The sequence below is a fragment of the Mesoplodon bidens genome (genome assembly GCF_964165515.1).
Source record: "Mesoplodon bidens genome assembly, chromosome: 8".
Classification (NCBI taxonomy): Eukaryota; Metazoa; Chordata; class Mammalia; order Artiodactyla; family Ziphiidae; genus Mesoplodon; species Mesoplodon bidens.
The window spans coordinates 83,300,690-83,318,709 of NC_138165.1; the positions used below are offsets into that span (position 1 = coordinate 83,300,690).

The window sequence follows — 18,020 nt, forward strand, 5'->3', positions numbered from 1 at the left end:
AGTAGCGGGTAATGAAGAAGACAATGTAGAAAGGTGATCCTGGGATTCTGGGATCCTTTCCACCCCAGGGGCTGTGCCTGCGGCTGCCAGAGTGTATGCTGGGTGACACATCCTTGTCACAGCTTCTCCAGCTCCGTGACACTTCTGATGGGCCAAGAGGCACCAATGAGCCCTGTACCTTGGCAGAAGGGGATCCCTAAAACTAGAGGAACCAGTGAGTGTGTAAAAGCTGGGAAGGTGGGCAGGCTCTGAAAGATTTTCCAAGAAAAACGCTCTCATTTTTCTAGCACTTCTGAGAAAACATCAGAAGGTCTGACTCACTCCTCAGCTAGTCCCCAAATCAAAAAGAGGTGCTCTGGGGCTTCCCTGGTGGCGCAGTGGTTGAGAGTCCGCCTGCCGATGCAGGGGACACGGGTTCGCGCCCTGGTCTGGGAAGATCCCACGTGCCACGGAGCGGCTGGGCCCGTGAGCCATGGCCGCTGAGGCTGCGCGTCCGGAGCCTGTGCTCCACAGTGGGAGAAGCCACAACAGGGAGAGGCCTGTGTACCGCAAAAAAAAAAAAAAGAAAGAAGTCTTCACCTCAGTTCAGTCTTTTAATCACGAGCATTTATGGAGAGCCTTCTTGGTGCATACCCTGAGGTAGAAACCAAGATGAGAGCGAGTTCTGCTTGAGAGCTCCGCGTCTCATGAGGGAGGCATGAAAATATAAATGAGCCTTGTCTGCGTCTTGAGCAGAGATCCACCCACAGAGTGGGACCAACGTTGCACAGAGAGGGGAGCAGCACCTCCCGCCCGTGGCTCCCACCTGGGGTATCGCATGGATGGAGAGGATACATCTTTCTGGCCACCCCTACTTGATGGAGGCAGCTAGGGAGGAATTTTTCATAGGTTAAGCATACATCATTTTTCAGAAGTAAGGATCATGTCTGGTTTTGGCAAGCTCAAAATCTCCTAGTCCCACTCTGGGCCAGATTCTCATCTGATGTAGGTGGTTGGGAGAATCAAGTTGTAGCACTGTTTTGCATCAGATGGAACTCTAGCCAGTCGTTCCCCAGAGTTACCCTGGACTTAAATCTACAGCATCATCTCCATGGCAACCAGAGGCTAGCCAGTGAATGTGGTTGCCTTCTAAATCCTCTGCTAGCTTCTCTTCCGTCCTCTGTCTTTTCCGCGATTAGAATGATCTCCCTCCCTTTGCTCTCACATACCTACTAGCGTTTTGCACTCACATTTCTTGGTTGCAACTTCCTTCCAATCAGCTTTTTAAATCCTCCATTCAGTTAAAAAAATGAAGATGCACTACTCATTGCTTGACAGTGGTAATTGACCTGTTTAGACAAGACCAGGCTGATTTTCAGTGGGCATGGAAGCCTTGGCAAACCAAAGTGGAATTCCCCTTCAAGTCTAGCCAGCCTAATTAATACATTGTTTGAGAATGCTGGCCAGCCAGACCAAATAGTGTATTTCCGCGCATTCAGAGAATCAATGCTATGGAATCCCAGAAGTCATATCAGCATCACTTACTTGCATGTATTCCTCTGTGTGTGTGTGTGTGTGTGTGTGCACGTGTGCATGTGTGTGTGACGTGTGTGAATCAATGCTTCTATATATTATACAGTAATTGTGGTTTAACAGAAAGAAGAAAAGAGTTTTGGAATCACACAGCTCTTGGCTGGTTGAATATCTAACTTCCCACTTACTTGCTGTATAACCATTCATTTAACCTCTCTGAGCCTCTATTTCCTCACCTGTAAAATGGGTCTGACAGTACCTACCTCATAGGGTTGTAAGTAGGAAATAATATCAATCATTGAAAAGTGCTTGGCACACGCTAAATACTCAGTACCATCTTATTCCCCTGTCCCCTTCCCTCTCCACTCCAAAGCATGTGTGTGTGTTTTCTTTTCTTTTCTTTTCTTTTCTTTTTTTAATTAAATTTGGATTAGTCTGCATGCTCTCAGCCTAGCAACACTCTTCTGTGTCTCTCCACCAGGGGGCACCCTCCTACCGGGGACCGAGCCCACAGTGGACACGGTGCCCGTGCAGCCCATCCCAGCCTACTGGTATTACGTTATGGCCGCCGGGGGCGCCGTGCTGGTGCTGGTCTCCGTCGCGCTGGCCCTGGTGCTCCACTACCACCGGTTCCGCTATGCGGCCAAGAAGACCGATCACTCCATCACCTACAAAACCTCCCACTACACCAACGGGGCCCCTCTGGCGGTGGAGCCCACCCTAACCATTAAACTAGAGCAAGACCGCAGCTCGCACTGCTGAGGGCCGAAGCAAGGACAGCACCCAAAACAAACAAGAAAGACTGCAAACACGTTGCCTCGATTTTGCACTTTTTTCTCCTCGCCTAGTCTCTGTGTGAACGCTCAGACATCTCTCTCTCGGGGCCCAAACCCTGTGCGCTCGTATCCATCCCCACCATTCTCCTTGGGTTCTTTTGTTTGTTTTCCTTTTGTTGATTCCAATGCTGCATCTTGGAATACGAGAAGAGATACACCCCTAAGCACTTCACAACTCAAGGCTCAGCTGGTTTCCTTCCAGAGACTGGTTCCCTGTTTCTTCCCCTTGCCTTATCCCATCCCTCCTCTCGGTGGGCAGTCAGTCTGCCAGGAGACTTGAGGGGAGACCCGGATCTGTGTGTTTGTACATGGTATACATTTGTGCGTGTGACTAGCTCTGTGTGTGCGTGGCTGTGAGAGAGAGACTGGCTCATTGCAGGGGGGGAGTGTGTGGGTGTGTTCAGAGAGGGCCCCCTTTAACTCTTGTGTTACTTCTCTGGGGGTACATGTTCCAGAAAATAATATACTGTACTAGTTTTGTTTACTTGGAGAAGAGATTGAAGCTTTTTGTTGCCTTATCTAGCTCTGGCTGGGTTTCTGTTGGCTACCATTGTCATCTCCAGGTACCCAGAAAACTAGAGGCCATGTGAAAAGAAGTGTGGCCCCCCTCATTCCTATCCCCATGCCCAACTCACCTGACCCAAGAGGAAGGTTCCCCCACTGCACTCAGACATGACCCCTTGTCCTGTCTCGGGCGTCTTTGAAGTCACATGACAACAGCCATTGGGTGCATGTGGAACCATCTCTACTTCCAGCACTGAAGCGAATCTGTCTCATGTTGCCTTATAAAAGAGAAGCTCATAATGAATGTTTAGCTTTTATTGGTTAAATCCAATCTTGGAATAAGTCATAGAGGATAACAAATCTGAGACTGATGTAGGAAAAGCAGTAGCCTGTTGAGAGCACGAGGAGATGGAGGAGAAGGAAGGATGAAATGTTGTCTTTAAGAAACGTCCTCACCCCCTGGGCATTCATTGTGCCCTGCTTAGGATGGGATAGAGTAAGAAGGTTACAAAAACGTATTCTTTGGTGTCATATTGATCATTGTAATAGCATTTGTAAAATGTGGGGGGAAAGGGGTCATTTGCTTTCCTTTCATGGTGTTAATGGGTGCCTGAATGTATAGCCACTAAACTATATGGCTGTTCACCTGACTTATTTGAATATTATGAGAGAATAAAAAGTTATCCGTTTTCTAAAATGTACCAGTGTACTACCCCTTAAAGCGTTCCTGGCATCTGGCAAATACACCCTTATAGGCTGGCCTGGCATTTCCAGATGTTGCTGCATCGTCAGGAGAAGGCATAATGAAGATAAATCCTTTGCTGCCCATTCGTGCTCTCTAAACAATGCAGGGAGAGGGATATTAGAGATAAATTGCCTAATGATATTGTACAAAGGATAGATTCGATAATGAAGTCAATTTCACTGATAGAAAATGGGTATTTTAACGAGATTCTCAGTGTACTGGGACTCAGCCTTGGGGGTGTTTATTTCTCACCTTCCTGCTAGGAATCCACTGAGGAAGTGTAAGATTCTCTCCAAAGATGGTTGCCTGGGCTGAAAGCCTCCAGGTACCTTCTGAGAACAAAATACTAATGATTTTTTTTTTTTTTTTTTGGCTGCTTGGGAGAGAGAGACTCTTAGCATTCTTCCGGAATATCCACATAGATCTCTCCAACACACACACACACACACTCACGTTTACATCTGCTTTGTTTCATCCTCCTGAAAGAATGGTGCTCTCCCACTCTTATTCTATTTCAAAGAGCTGGTCTGTCTCAACCACAGCAGCCCTGCCAGGAAAAAAGATGAAAGGCTAGAGCATGAGCTACGTTGAGATTTCAAGAGGTGTCTTACCCCAGCTGAAGATGGAGAAAGAAAGACAGAGTGAGGGAGGAGGGGTGGCAGGATACCATGGATACCTTATGAGGACTTCCATGCCAATCACTGAGGGCTTTTTGTCTCAGGTATCTGTATCCAGTGATGCCTTTGGGGTCAGGCATCCCTTGAAATGATTGACATCCCTATAGGCACCCCATGGAGGTGTGGTGTCAGGATATTCCGAAATTACACCTGGAAAGTCTAGCCAGTGTAGGAACTGTCTGAGTTACCATACACCCTTGAGGATTTCCCTTCTTTAAAAGAAGATGACGACAACTTTGTGAAATTTGCTGAATCTTTATCTGATGCCCCATGTGGCATCATCTTTATGTACATGCTGTCATTGAGAATATGAGACTGCTCCAATCTCTGTGACTCCCATGATGCACTTCAGCTGGGGATGTCACACTTCTCTCTCTGTCTCTCTCTCTCTATGCTCTTGCAGCCCAAGTGACTTTCATAGTATTATCCAGGTACTATGCTAAAAGGGAAGCTCTTCTATTAAATGTCATGCCTTGCAGCTTTTAAAAGCAAAATCTGTCTTTCACGGGGGGAGGGAAGGGTCCCTCTCTTCTAAGAAAAATAGACTGGACAGGTGACTGCATGCATGCATGTTTAGAGTTGCTTCTCAGGAGACCAAGAGGCGATAGCAGCTATTAAAAAATTACTGAATGAGTGAATTGAAGGTCTAGCTCAGGCCGGTACAGTATTTGCCTTAGTAGAGCTTTCATGTTAACAGCTCCCGGAGGGAACCCCTCACCTCTGGGTTAAAAATCCCTTCCTTGATAGTACACTAGCAATTGCTATCCCCTAATTGCCAGTGAAGGCAGAAAAAAGAATTAAAAGGATCATAGCATTGCCATTGACAGACAGAATGCCGAAAATAAATTGTCTTTTCCTTTGTCTCACATTTTTGGGATTAAAGCCAGAATAGGGTAGGAAATCCAGTAATATTTCTGAGGTTGATACCCCATCTTTAAGAAGACCCTGTCTTTAAAAATGAAACTAGCAGGCAAGTAAACACCTGAATAATCAAAAATTACCAAAGAACAACAACAAAACAAGAAAACTTAAAGATTTTTACTTCCTATTCTTATCCCCTTGCCCTATAACTGTGACATCTCTCGCATTGCTCAGTTGCCTGTGTGTCAAAATAACTTGTGGACGTTGGAAACTATTTGAATGTGTATTGTGTGGAATGTAATAAAGTGATGATATTTTTATACAAACATCTGGGGTTTTTTTTTTCACCTTGGCTTGAGAGAACAAAGTTGAAATGTAGACTGTGAAAGAACTGATGTTTCCAAAGTTTATACATCGCCTTCTGAGCCACAGGGCATTTCTGTGGGAGGTAGGTTCTCCTTGAGGCTGAATGCCAGCTTCTCCTTCTTTTATTTTTTATTACTGCTTGTTAGGAGTTTTATCCAATTTGTGCAGCTGAGCCAATTTTTATGATTGGTGTGGGATTTTGCAAAAGTTGCTAAGTGCTAAATTACTCAATGTGATTCTACAAAATTTCTCTTGATGGCAAATCCCCGGAGATTGGACTCTACTTTCAAAGGGCCCCGGGGTGGGGGGGGCGCGGGGGGGATGAGCGAAGCTGAATCGTGTACTCAGCTCTGCAGAGACAGATAGCTTCCTTTGGAGAAGAAGTAGTGACATCTTACCCCTTGCCTACCAAATGATTACTTCCACGGGGACGTCGATCTCCAATTTATGAGCACTTTCCCAGACAAAACGGGAACTTGTAGCATGTTCAGGCTTGAAGATATTCCAGACTTTGGAGCAAGTAAGGAAAATAATTATATGATTACTGTGAACCTGGAAATACCATGGTGGAACATTTTATAAAAGCAACGATTCTATAACAACTTTGAGGAGGGGGACTTGGGGAAACTTACTCAAAAGGCAGAGCTTTTTGATGAGTATTTTTCTTTTGGTTCTCTTTCTTGAGTAGTTAGTGATATAGTTATATAAAATATTTCTATCTGAGGGGTATTAGGGGCAAACAATCTAGGAAAGACAGCCTCCCAGCTACTCAGTGTTTCTAGATGGTGGTCAAAAGAGGTGGTGGAAGAATTTCCCATCACGCCCTATTCGTGGGGTGTATTAGAAGCATTCCATCAACCCAGGAGCCTTCCTCAGAGTCTGAGAACATCCCTAAAGGTCCCAAGAAAAGGGGCTTGTCCAGGAGATCCTATTTCTGTCAGAATCCTGCTTTTCTTCCTTTCTAAACCTAGATCCAGGAAGGAGTACTTCTTACATCTATAAACCTGCCCAAGTGGTGCTAAAGGAAACAGGCTTCTGGGTTTTCAGATCTTACAGGAAGTGTTGTCAGTACAGATGGCTCAGTATAGATGTCACTGTCTGTCCTCTGCAGGAGAAAAGAGCAGAATGTCCATGTTTAGAGTATTGTTTGTTCCTCTAATGACAAGCATCATCACCCAGTTTGTCTACATAACATTTGGCTATTCTTAAAGCCATTTGTTCCCGTTAGCAAAAGATGAAATGAAAGCATCTCAAAAGCATTTATTTCCAGCAAAGAGCCAGGCTCAGTCAACATTTTCACGAGCTGGCCTGGGACCAAATTTGCCAGTGAATTAAATTAGCCATCGGTTATGCTTCGTTAGCATTACTGGTTTGGGAGCCACCTTTGAGAATTTCATCATTGCTTTTCCCACCTTGGTTCTGATCCCAAGGCTTATTCTATGTGCACTCTCTCTTCCCCAAAATAGCAGACTGTTACAATTCTGATCTTAGGTATCAAACACAGCACTGTTATCAGTATGGTATTTCAGACCTAACCCAAGCATCAATGTTACAGAAATTGTATTTCCATGGGTCATAAACACCAGATGTCAAGGCCCAGGATCGTCTGTCTCGGCTCCTACCTGGCCTTATGATAGTTTAAATGTACGTTCTTGCGGTTGAAGCAAGACTCTGCCCTCCTAGCCCAGATACCCGCAGCCTGGCCAGTCGGCTGTGGCCCTGTGTTTGTTTTCATCACCTCTCTTCAGTGACTCTGCAGTTGTTTTGCACAAACATTGTTGGCCTTTCTGTAATCTCTGATGAAAAGAGCTTCATTTTTAAGTTTTAATTTGTCCGTGTTGTGGGCTCCACATCTGAGCCAAACTGCAGATCTGTAGGTGTGGCTTGTTTTCTCTCTTTGATTGTGTGCATCACTGGGGCTCTTGCAGCTGTAATTTGCCTTTCATCCACTTCAATGACGGCCCAAAGAAAACACAAAAGAAATCCAACCAGAGGAAAAGGAGGGGAGAGGGAAACACCAGCCAATGGTCTTAAAATCAGCAGGGGAAAGATCGGCTTATATAAATAAATTAACAGCTAGGAACAGTGTAGGATTTAATGAAGCCTGACACAGATCAGGTGCACTGGAGTATGTCTCGAGGTTCGATATAATCAGAAACCTGCGCCTTTAGAAGGCGTCAGGCCACAGGCCTCAGCCAGACTACATTTGCACTGTGTGGAGGAGTTCCTTTTGGCCCCAAACTTAAGCATGGAAGAGATACAAGATGTGGGGACTTGCCAAAGAGAAAAACCCCTTTTAGCATGGTTTCTGCATGGCACAGGGCAGAATCTTGGTGCTTCAGGGCAAACAGCAGAAACCATTCTTGCCCCAAGCCCAGTGGACAGGAGACCCAGAATCCTTCTGTTCTCTTTCCAGTAAAGTAATTGTTCTTGGGCTTTGCTGTCACTGACCTCCAAGCTCCCAATAAAACTAAAGTCCCACGGCATCGGACCAAGAAATAGGAAAGGCCATTTGAAGAGTCAGCAACAGACGTGCTGGAGGCAAGACTGGCCCTGGGTGGGGAAAACACCTATTCTTGGAGGCTCATGACCGGAGTCATTATGATACTGAAAAAGGTCATTGGGGGAAATTTTAAGATGGTCTCTGGTTAGGTTTCTTTTCATTTCTTTTTAACTTACAAGTTATACATGACTATACCCTCAAAAAGTGCAAATAATTTTTCTAAAAAGAAGTTCATTTCATTGCTAACCAGTACCAACCCCCTCCCCAGAGGGAACCATGAGAAATTGTTCGAGGTGTATATTTCCAGTCTTTGTTTTATACCTTTACAAATGTATATGTTCATGTCTAATTATGCAGTTTGCTTTGGTTGGGGTTAGTTTGGTTTTGTGTAAATAGTATCAACATTTGCTCACTTTGCTGGATAACTTGCTTCTTTCCATTTGACAAAGCCTTGAGGATACTTTGTTGCACACCGACAGGTTTACCCCATCCTTTTCAGCTCTTGTCTAGCATTTCGTATCATGTCGCTCTACCACAGTTTATTAACTGCTCCCCTACTGGTGGTCATTCAGGTTGTGTCTAGGTTTTCTTTCTATGGTAAACAATACTGCAGTGAACATCCTTGAGGTCGCCTCTTTGTGCAAGTTTCTCTGGGATAGAATATCTGGGTCAAATGGTGTGCCTGTTTACATTTTAATAGATGCTTCCGGTGGCTGAGTTTTACCTTTAAAATGAACCTGCCCCCATTTGAGAGGGTAACAAACCAGTGGACACCCTGCATTATATCCCCTGTCATGTGCAGAAGCCACATAGTCTCTGTGACTATCTCTCTCTCTTTCTCTAAAGTGGGTGGAGTGCTTGCAAGCTGAGGACAATTTTAGTTGAAGGGAATTTTAATCACAGAGACTTTTTTTAATGCTGATTTGCGGAGAATGTGAGCCTGGCTATAAGATGCAGCTCGCTGGAGCTGTGGCCACCGTAGCCCGGGAGTTAATTCTATCCCTGGTTCAGCAGGCAGAGCCCTGTTCTCCATGATTAATGAGTTCCACTTGGTTTCTTCAAAGAGTGACTATGCTGTGCCTTGCTGTTATTTATTTATGTTTTCTACTAAAAAAATTCGTGTCAAACACATCCTTTAAGGTCAGTGCACATTATTGTGCTGCAGACAAAAATATTCCAACAGCCACAAGTAGGCCCATGTGCCAACAGAAAGTCACTAATCCTGTGGCCTTGTGCCCAAGGGCCCCATAATAGCCCTGAGAGGAGCAGGCCTTCCTGGCTGAAAGGAGGCACCCAGCTTCTTTCTGAGGAGGGTCAGGGCTAATGTGACCTGAGGAAAGGTAGTAGGAAGTGCAGTGGCTTTCCAGTGGGAGGTTTCAATGTGCAGGCAAAGCTGCTAGCCCCAAGTGTCTCCAGAGAGGAAGGAGAAGTAGAAGAGAAGCCAAGGGACCCATGAGTTCAAAACACCATTTCTTCTAAGAGCTGCTACCCTTGTTTCTACTGTGCATTTAGACCAAGGGGTCAAAGTAACGTGGCTTTGACGCTGAGCATAGCGGATGGTGTGACGGCCATATATGTGCTTTGCCAGCTTTCTCCAACCTGCCGAACATCCAGGACTGCCGCCTCTAGGGCTTGAGGCTTGGGTATAACGCTTGGTGGCTCAGGGGGAAAAGCAGCAAAAGAGTGAGGTGTGGCTGAGCGACACGGGCGCGCACACACACACAAGCTTGTTTTGTCTTCTATGTGTAATTGTGTACAATTGAACCCTTTTAGTATCATTAACTGACATACCCAAAGGCAAAGGCTCTGATCCAGAACGGGAATGATAGGGCACCACGTCTTGGCTTTCAGCAGCAGCAGTTTCTTTCTCAGGCAGCAGGACTCATTAACTGGATGCTGGACTGGAGGTCTCCGGAACTCGCTAGAGAGCAGCCAGCTCCAGTAATGAAGGGAATGCGGAGAAAGCTTTGAGCCTGAGGTGGCCCTGACCGAAGTCCTATTCTCAGTCGGCCCTGACCGCAAGTCCTATTCTCAGTCGGCCTGCTGGTTACTGGGGCTTGTTTCAGCACAGTCTGTTACAAATCTTTTCCTCTCTTTGCATCTCCCTACTGCCATCAAGGGGCTGGGAGAAGGGATACAAGGACCCTGAGGGCCGTGTGGTCTTCTGTATCGCTTCTCTGGGGCACTTCCGACAGCTGGTACTGAGGTGGGAAGATAGTCACTAGGACGGAAACGGGGGCTGACGTGGGTTGTCAAAGGAGCCCCAAGGGCTTCCCTGGTGGCGCAGTGGTTGAGAGTCCGCCTGCCGATGCAGGGGACGCGGGTTTGTGCCCCGGTCCAGGAAGATCCCACATGCCACGGAGCGGCTGGGCCCATGAGCCATGGCCGCTGAGCCTGCGCGTCCGGAGCCTGTGCTCCGCAATGGGAGAGGCCACAACAGTGAGAGGCCCGCGTACCGAAAAAAAAAAAAAAAAAGGAGCCCCCAAGGTGCCTCATCAGCCTCGGCCAACTGCAGACCAGGATCGCGAGCTTGGAATAGTGTCTACGGGAAGCCCTGAGCTCTCACCGCCGTCATCATTTCCTGGCTCTGAACTCCTTACAGGGCCACGTCCCCTCCTCTTTCCCCAAGAAGGACCTGTGTCCACCTATCTATGTACCTCTGGGTCGGGTGTGGTTCATCTTCAACCTCCATCCTCCCCTTTCTGCAGCTGCCCCCTCTCTCGGTGGCTCCTTTTCTTCTCCTCTGGCATTCCTGCACGTTCTCCACCTCCCTCTACCAAGGCCTCCTGCCAGAAGAGCCCGTCAGATTCCCAACACAGAGCCTTCATTGCTTGCTTCTTCCAAGTAGCTGCATTTTTACAGGAGACCAAACCTAAGGTCGGAGGAATTACTCTCTTATGTTATAACCACAGTTCTCAGCCACCAGCAAACTTTTGGGGGAAATCATCTCTTGAATGGGCAGAGAGAGGTATCTCTTTGGAAGCCCTGAAATCTTATCACAAGGTCATGGATCCTTGTGTTCAGAAGAGCCCAGCTTTTTTTTTTTTTTTTTTTTTAACAAGGGAACAAATCCACACTTTTATTTATTTACTTTTCAGTAAGTATAAATCTTTGAAGGGTGCAGCATCACACGGATTCTGTGTCCAATGGCCTTAGCAGGAAGGTTGCTTTGGAATTTGGCATGAACCATGCCACTGTTTCCATGAGCACAAGTTATCTTTCCCCAGATTACTCTGGTTTTGTTAGGTTTTCCACCAGGAGTTACTGTGTTGTTCTTTGCTTTGTACACGTAAGCACATCTCTTGCCTAGATAGAATTCAGTTTCATCTCGAGCATATACACCTTCAATTTTCAGGAGACTTGTGTGCTCCCTCTGACCTAGACCCTCCTCCTAGACCCTCCCTAGACCCCGCTTATAGCCAGCAAAAATGACCTTGGACCACAGCCTTCCAGACATATTTGTCGTTTTAGAAGTCTTGTTCCCAGCAGGCCTCCACGGGGTCCAAGATGGCTGAAAAAAAAAGACCAGAAGAGCCCAGCTTTTAAGTAAAGCAAACTCTCTTGGTGAGATACATGTGTATAGAGAGTTTTTTTCCAAGGACCTACAACGTAGAGGGACAATCTTTAAGAAGACATTGCTTTTCACATTGGAAGTGGATGCAGTTTTGTTTCTTCTCCTCCATCCTTTCACTTGTCCCAGGTAATACCAAACTTCTCCGCCTGTGCAGTGTTTCCAGTTTATGCACTTCTTGAACCTTGGGACTGGAGGAGAGGAGAAATGTTAAAGCCTATTGGCAAACTCCCTGAAATGTGAAGATATGAGACCTTTTCCCTAACATCTCAGGAAAAAATCAAGAATGCAGTGGAAGGGGGACACTTTTCTCCAAACTTTTCTTTTTCTCACCTTCATACCCTCAGAGAAGGTAGCCAACAAAAGAAGGGCCTCTTTCTTGTGGACATACCCACTTACAGTAATGGAGAATATCTCTGATGTCTCAAAGACCTAGAGCAAAGCAAAGATTCCAGAATTTTCCTCCATCAGCCTTACTGGTTTTTTTCCAGCCTACACAATCATGAAGCCTATGTTTATAACTAAACATTTCTCTGGCGCCTCCATTTTCTTATTTTCACGCCATCATTGGGGCTCAGTGGAGCCATTCTGGCCTCAGCTGCTCATCTGCCTCCGCACTTGGAAGTATTATTAGGTCATTTCACAGCCTTCTCATATGCAGTCAGTATTTCCAATTCTTCTTAGTGTTTCCTCCTGATAATTCAACTAAAAATAATAGAAAATCATGTTCAAAGTCTTCTGGTTTCACAAATCAAGCCCCCTTTTCTTTTCCACCTTGAAACCGTTAGAAAACTTAAAAAAAAATACTTTTTTCCATGACTTTGTGTAGATTTTGCTATAGCCCAAGAGATAAAAAACCCACGATAAAGGATCTTCTGGTGGTGTTTCTAAACTCAAGCCAAACCCAGCACGGGATGAATGGCTCTCAAGTAGCCTGACTCTAATGGAGGAGCTTTGGCAAACATTCGATCTACATCTGAACTTTTGGCTCCTTCTAGCAACAGGGGATGAACAAACTGAATTAGGGAAATTAAGTGTGGTATGGAGTAGGAACCTTCAGCCAATACTTAATATTAAACTGAATTAAACACGTTGAAGGGCCAAGAAATATCTGCTAGTCCTTCATGATTTCTCATTTATTTAGATCACAGTGTTGTGTCTCCTGCTGGAATCAGAACAAAGTGACTGAGAGAATTTTCTGAAGGCTACTCCCATCTGAAAGGTCCAGTGTGATTTAGTTGACTCGGGGGGTTCGGAAACTTGGAATCAAACTCAACAAGGGCTCTAAGTGGCCAAGAGCTAATCCCAAATACATCACAGCCCCAAACAAGGTGTCGAAAATGTAGCTGACTCTCAGTTCTACTGCTGAGCTCTTCAATGACTTACTGCATTTTTCTACCCTCTTCCTCAATTTCTTCCTCCTTGAAGAAGACGCGATGACCTCTGGTATCCTTGAAAGTGAATGGTTTCAGTGATTTCCTCTGTAGGCGTCTCTTCAATCCTTGCTTTAAAGGCTGGTTGCAGTTTGGTGGGTTGAGTGGACGTGTGGGTTAACTGGCTTCTCACCAGGTCTTGTCAGCCCTGCCTCAGCTAAGGTGGAGGCTTCAAACTGGGGGAACCATTTACTAGCTCTGTCAGTTCCTCAGTTGCCCCTTAGCAGGACTGGTTCCTAAGCTAAACGAGCAAGTATGGAAAACATGGAGCCTCATGGCTTCCTTTCACCTGTCCTTTGCATGGTCTTCTCCTTCCACGGGCACCTTAAGGTGGATGCCTTCAGGTGCGACCACCTCCAGGAGAGGACAGACCCGTGGTGAAGACGGGTGGTGAGCCCTTTTCTGTAGAAGTTGCCTTGTCTACAGCCAGCCACCCTTTTCGGGGAACCCTCAGCAGAAAGGCCATCAGAGCTTTCTCATTTTCTTCCTGTAAAGATGAGTTCTCAAGCAGAAAAGAACATCAGTGCTTACTTTACAGAGGAGCAAGCTGAGACCCAGGGAGGGTCAGAGACTCGTCCCGGCTCTCACACCTGGGTGAAGTGGCAGAGCTCAGTTGAGGAGGAAGCCTGCTCCCAGGGCAGTGCTCCCAGTCTAGTGCTCCTCCATATTCCGTGCTGCTCCCCTCCAGGTACTGTCCTTAGAGTGTGTCTGCTACACATTCTGGATGGCCAGCCTGTCATCAGCTTCCACCAGGCCTCTTAAGCCACTGCTCGGAGTTGGCCTGGAAGGGACTCTTCAGAGAAAGCCAGCATGCGTTGGTGTCCTGATCGGTGTGCAAGTGATCCAGGGACGGATGGTCTTAAATCATTTATCTAAAAGTAGCCAGTGGTTTGGGGTACACTCCTCACTCTCTTAACTATCTTGTGAGGCTCTTTTTTTTTTGATGCAGAAAGTAAACAGAACAATGTCAATGAAAATATACGCACAGCAACCACGGCATAGGAGATGTGGTGAAAGGGAAGGTCGAAATTTTTCTGTAACTGCAGAAAAGCAAACTAAACCCAAAGGATCCTAATTTAAGAGAAAAAAGAGAAGAAAATAAGGGAGAGAGAAAAGATAAAATGTGTGTGTGTGTGTGTGTCTGTGTGTGTGTGTCTGTGTAAAGAGAGAGAGAGGGTGGGAAGGAAAATCTAAATGAGAGAGGGCATTCTTGTTTTAGACCTAAACCACACTCAGGGGGAATTTTCTGTTCGCAGGTTGGGCATTTCTCTTGCATGGCATGTGTGATCTTATAGTGCCAGGCAGTGCTCCAGACCCTTCTGGGAGAATCACATCTTTTTAGAGTAGGCAGAGCTCATGGCTGGGTATGGCTGTTCCCCATTTGTGCTGTAGTGTTGCAATGTACTGACAAGGATGCTGGAGAATATTTGACTCTTCCAGGGTGGAAGGGGTTCCTAGACAGTCCAGAGGATGTTTTAGTAACTAGTCACTATCGGGTCTTTTGCTCTGGAAAATCAGGATAATAAGAGATAGGTGAGACCTTGAATCACTCTCCACTGGGTACCTAACCCACCTCTCAGTGATGCTAAGGGAAACAAGGGGACTGTTCAGCCTGAGATGTAATGTCAATATGAAAATGACCAAGTTTTGTGTGGTCGTTTTTGTTTTGTTTTTAGCCGCACTGCGTGGCATGTGGGACCTTGGTTCCCCGACCAGGGATTGAACCTGTGCCCCCATGTCCCCTGCAGTGGAAGCTCGGAGTCCTAACCACTGGACCACCAGGGAATTCTCCAGGCGGAGATGATTTTTTTTTTTTTTTTTTTTTTTTTTTTTTTTTTTTTTTTGCATGTAGGATCTTGGTTCCCCGGCCAGGGATCTAACCCGCGCCCCCTGCATTGAAAGAGCAGATCTTAACCACTGGACCACCAGGGAAGTCCCAGCCAGGTTTCGTTGAATTGAGTTTTTTGTTTGTTTTTTAACTAGTGGCAACTCTGCTCACTTGATTTCTCAAACTCTGTGAAACTCCTTTCCAGGCACTCATGAGTTCTTCTTCCTCTCACTCTGCTGGTCTGCAGCAGCCAGTGCAGGGAGGTGGACAGAGACTAACTCTCCTGTAGGGAAATAGAGGGTGGAAGATTTGTGAGCGGGCAGGGCAATCTCTGAATTCCTCAGTGGATCTGATAAAAATGAATACAAGCCCCAAACCAAGAGATCAGTGTACGAGTAAAAAGGCTCGGGTGCCGTGCTTGAGACCATCGCTATCCATCAGACTGAGAAAGGAGTGGAACTCCACAGCCCCACCCCACCCTTGCAGCAGCCTCCATTCCAAAGCTGTCTCCTCCTCCTTCCCACATTTTTTCCCTGCCTTGGCACAGCCTCCTCTGTCCAACCCCTGCCCCAGGTTCGTCAGCACTTAGAGTCCCCTCCACAGCACCCCACTTCTTTCTTTTTTTTTTTTTTTTTTTTTTTTGCGGGACACGGGCCTCTCACTGTTGTGGCCTCTGCCATTGCAGAGCACAGGCTCCGGACGTGCAGACTCAGCGGCCATGGCTCACTGGCCCAGCCGCTCCGCGGCATGTGGGATCTTCCCGGACCGGGGCACGAACCCATGTCCCCTGCATCGGCAGGTGGACTCTCAACCACTGTGCCACCAGGGAAGCCCCACCCCACTTTCTTTTATGCTATTTTGGCATGGGTGAGTCCTTGTTTCCCAATCACACTGAAGGGCCTCGATTGTAGACACCGGGTCCCGTACATCGATTGTAGACACCGGGTCCCGTACATCTTCCTTTCCCAAACTCCTCCGTGTGGTTCCCGGGCACGTAGTCAACCCACTTAATAAGTGAGAGTTGGTTGATCGGTTGGTTAGTCAGTAAGTGAAAACTGCCATTTGAAGAACCATGTAAATCAGCCTTCCTGTCTGGGGAACGCCTATCATGGAAAAATGTGAAGTCCCAAATTTCAGATCACTGCGTCCTCACATTCATGAGAAGTCTCCATGAGTTCCCATCCAAGTGGTGAGCCAGCAATGCAGGCCAACAGCCAGGGGCTGTGTATCCAGCCCACTAGGATGAAGACAAGGCACACCCTTGTTGGAATGGGTTAGGGATGATAATAGGGGGTTTGTTTGAGTGCACACCTGGGGGAGTTGAGGGGAGAGGGTGTCCTCTGGCCCTAATACAATACTGAGTGTCGGAATTCAGATTTTGGAGTCAGACTGATCTGAGTTTGAATCCGAACAGAGGCCCAGAAGGAAACAGGGTCATGTGAGGACAAAGGCTGAAAGTGGAAGTCGTGTGGGTGGTAAGATCCATTCCTGATCTGTTTTCTCTTAAAGGAGGGGCTCATTCCATTCTCCCTCATCCGTCTCCCATTCACAAACACACCCACCTACTAAAACAGAGTCCTGGAAAGTCCTCTCCAAGTTTTTCCTCATTAAAAAAAAAAATTTAATTCCACGTCCCTGGTCCCCACAGTCTTTTGCCATCTACCTCACTTCTCCAGCCAGGTCTCCATCCTGTGGCTGTCATGTCCCCTTCCCAGGGAGGTGCTGCCTCCTCCACTCTTTGCCTTGAGCTCCTGGGTCACCCCTTCTCCATCCAACCCGCCCTTGACTTTTTTTCACTAGAACTACAGGGACCTGGTGGACATCCACCCTCCCTGCCAGCCTCCTGAGGAAACAGGCTGAGGTTTACTTCCTGGGCTCAACAGAAAAGGAAAGTGACCTGTGCAGGGCAAAGAGCCTTCTGAGAAAGAAAGCTCTTAATCAAACGCAGATATCAAGAATATTAGCAAGGGGACTAGAGAAAATTGCTATCAAAGTAAATTGCTTTTTGTACAAATGTTCCCTTTACCGGGGTTTTCCCCAGTGTGTCATTCTTTCTTTAAGCTTTGTGAACAGATGCTCTTTGAAAATGTTGATTAACTTATCCTTTTTTTGATCCCTTCCCACTCACCCAAACTCCTGGGAGCAGTGATTATGCAAAAAGCCAAGTCAAGCCTCTAAAGTGTTCTTCACCTGAAGTAGGCTTTGATCCTCCAGGGGCAGAAATCTCAGCCACATCTGGGCAATCAATTTCATAGAACCTTAAAAATGGACCTATCCTTGGGAGGTCATCTCATCCAGTTCTCTGCCCACAGAGACAAGAGGCTGTGATCTCCTGGGACAAAATGTTCTCATAGTCATTATCATCCTCTTACCCATTTTCCACTGAGATCCATGCCACATCTACTCCTTTCCAGCCCATGATCAATAGTGTCTTAAGAGTTCTTCCCTGAGGGTGTGAGATGGAGCAAGATGGCATTCTAGCCTCCAAGAATTTGTCACATCCTTGGCAAAGACTGAATCCCTAAAAGCAAGAACAGGATTAGGCCCTAAAGTCACTGGCAGGAGCCCCGCAGTTTTCATCCTGGGCTAATGCACATATTCTTATCCAATGTTCTGCATCTTTTAACCGTGAAGCTGTTGACATATGAGCATCCCATAAAAATGATTAATTGTTGGAAATGTATGGTTTTCTTCCATTTTTTTTTCTCATAAGGTTTAAAAAAAAAAAAACCTCCAGGTTGATTTCCACAAGCCAGATTTGATCCCTATGACAGACACCACCTGCCTCTTGTTGATTCATTTTTACATCTTCATTCCAAGGACACAGCCTGCATTGTAGAGTCCTGGAGAATAACACAGGGGCTGGGCATTGAGGTGGGGAAGCTGTCCTGGCCTGCAGGTACCAGTTGTTGTGCTATAAACATGCCAGGAACAGGCTGGATTTATGGAGGATTGGTGCCACGTGGCAGCCATCTTTTCAAGTAGGGTCTTGGCAAGTGGTTTTCCACATCCCTTACTGGCGACCAAAAGGATGAGAATGTGCTTTAGCACTTTGGCCAGGAATGAAGAAGACTTCGAACATGATGAAAACCATTGTCTCCAGGGACTGACTGAATGTCAGGTATGACAGTGACAGATTGGTCCTCAGTTCAGGTCATAGTCAAGTAGATCTTCCCCGAGGTGT

General features: G+C 46.4%; 1 protein-coding gene and 1 pseudogene across 5 annotated transcripts in view; one reads left to right on the forward strand and one right to left on the reverse strand.

The window, feature by feature from the left end:
* The window catches only part of NRP2 (neuropilin 2), a 117,466-nt gene that overhangs the window by 92,747 nt on the left and 6,699 nt on the right, over window positions 1–18,020 (forward strand). For 2 of the 4 annotated variants that reach the window (XM_081241727.1, XM_081241728.1), the window contains exon 16: window positions 1,994–5,461. The exons of the other annotated variants lie outside the window; for them this stretch is intronic. In XM_081241727.1, the coding sequence (XP_081097853.1) occupies window positions 1,994–2,274 (281 nt within the window). In that variant the 3' untranslated portion in view covers window positions 2,275–5,461. Of the gene's footprint in view, window positions 1–1,993; window positions 5,462–18,020 lie in introns of those variants that run through there. 4 annotated transcript variants of the gene reach the window in all.
* LOC308621293 (large ribosomal subunit protein eL33-like) lies at window positions 11,082–11,489 on the reverse strand (annotated as a pseudogene). The gene has a single exon. The product of its transcript is annotated as a large ribosomal subunit protein eL33-like (transcript).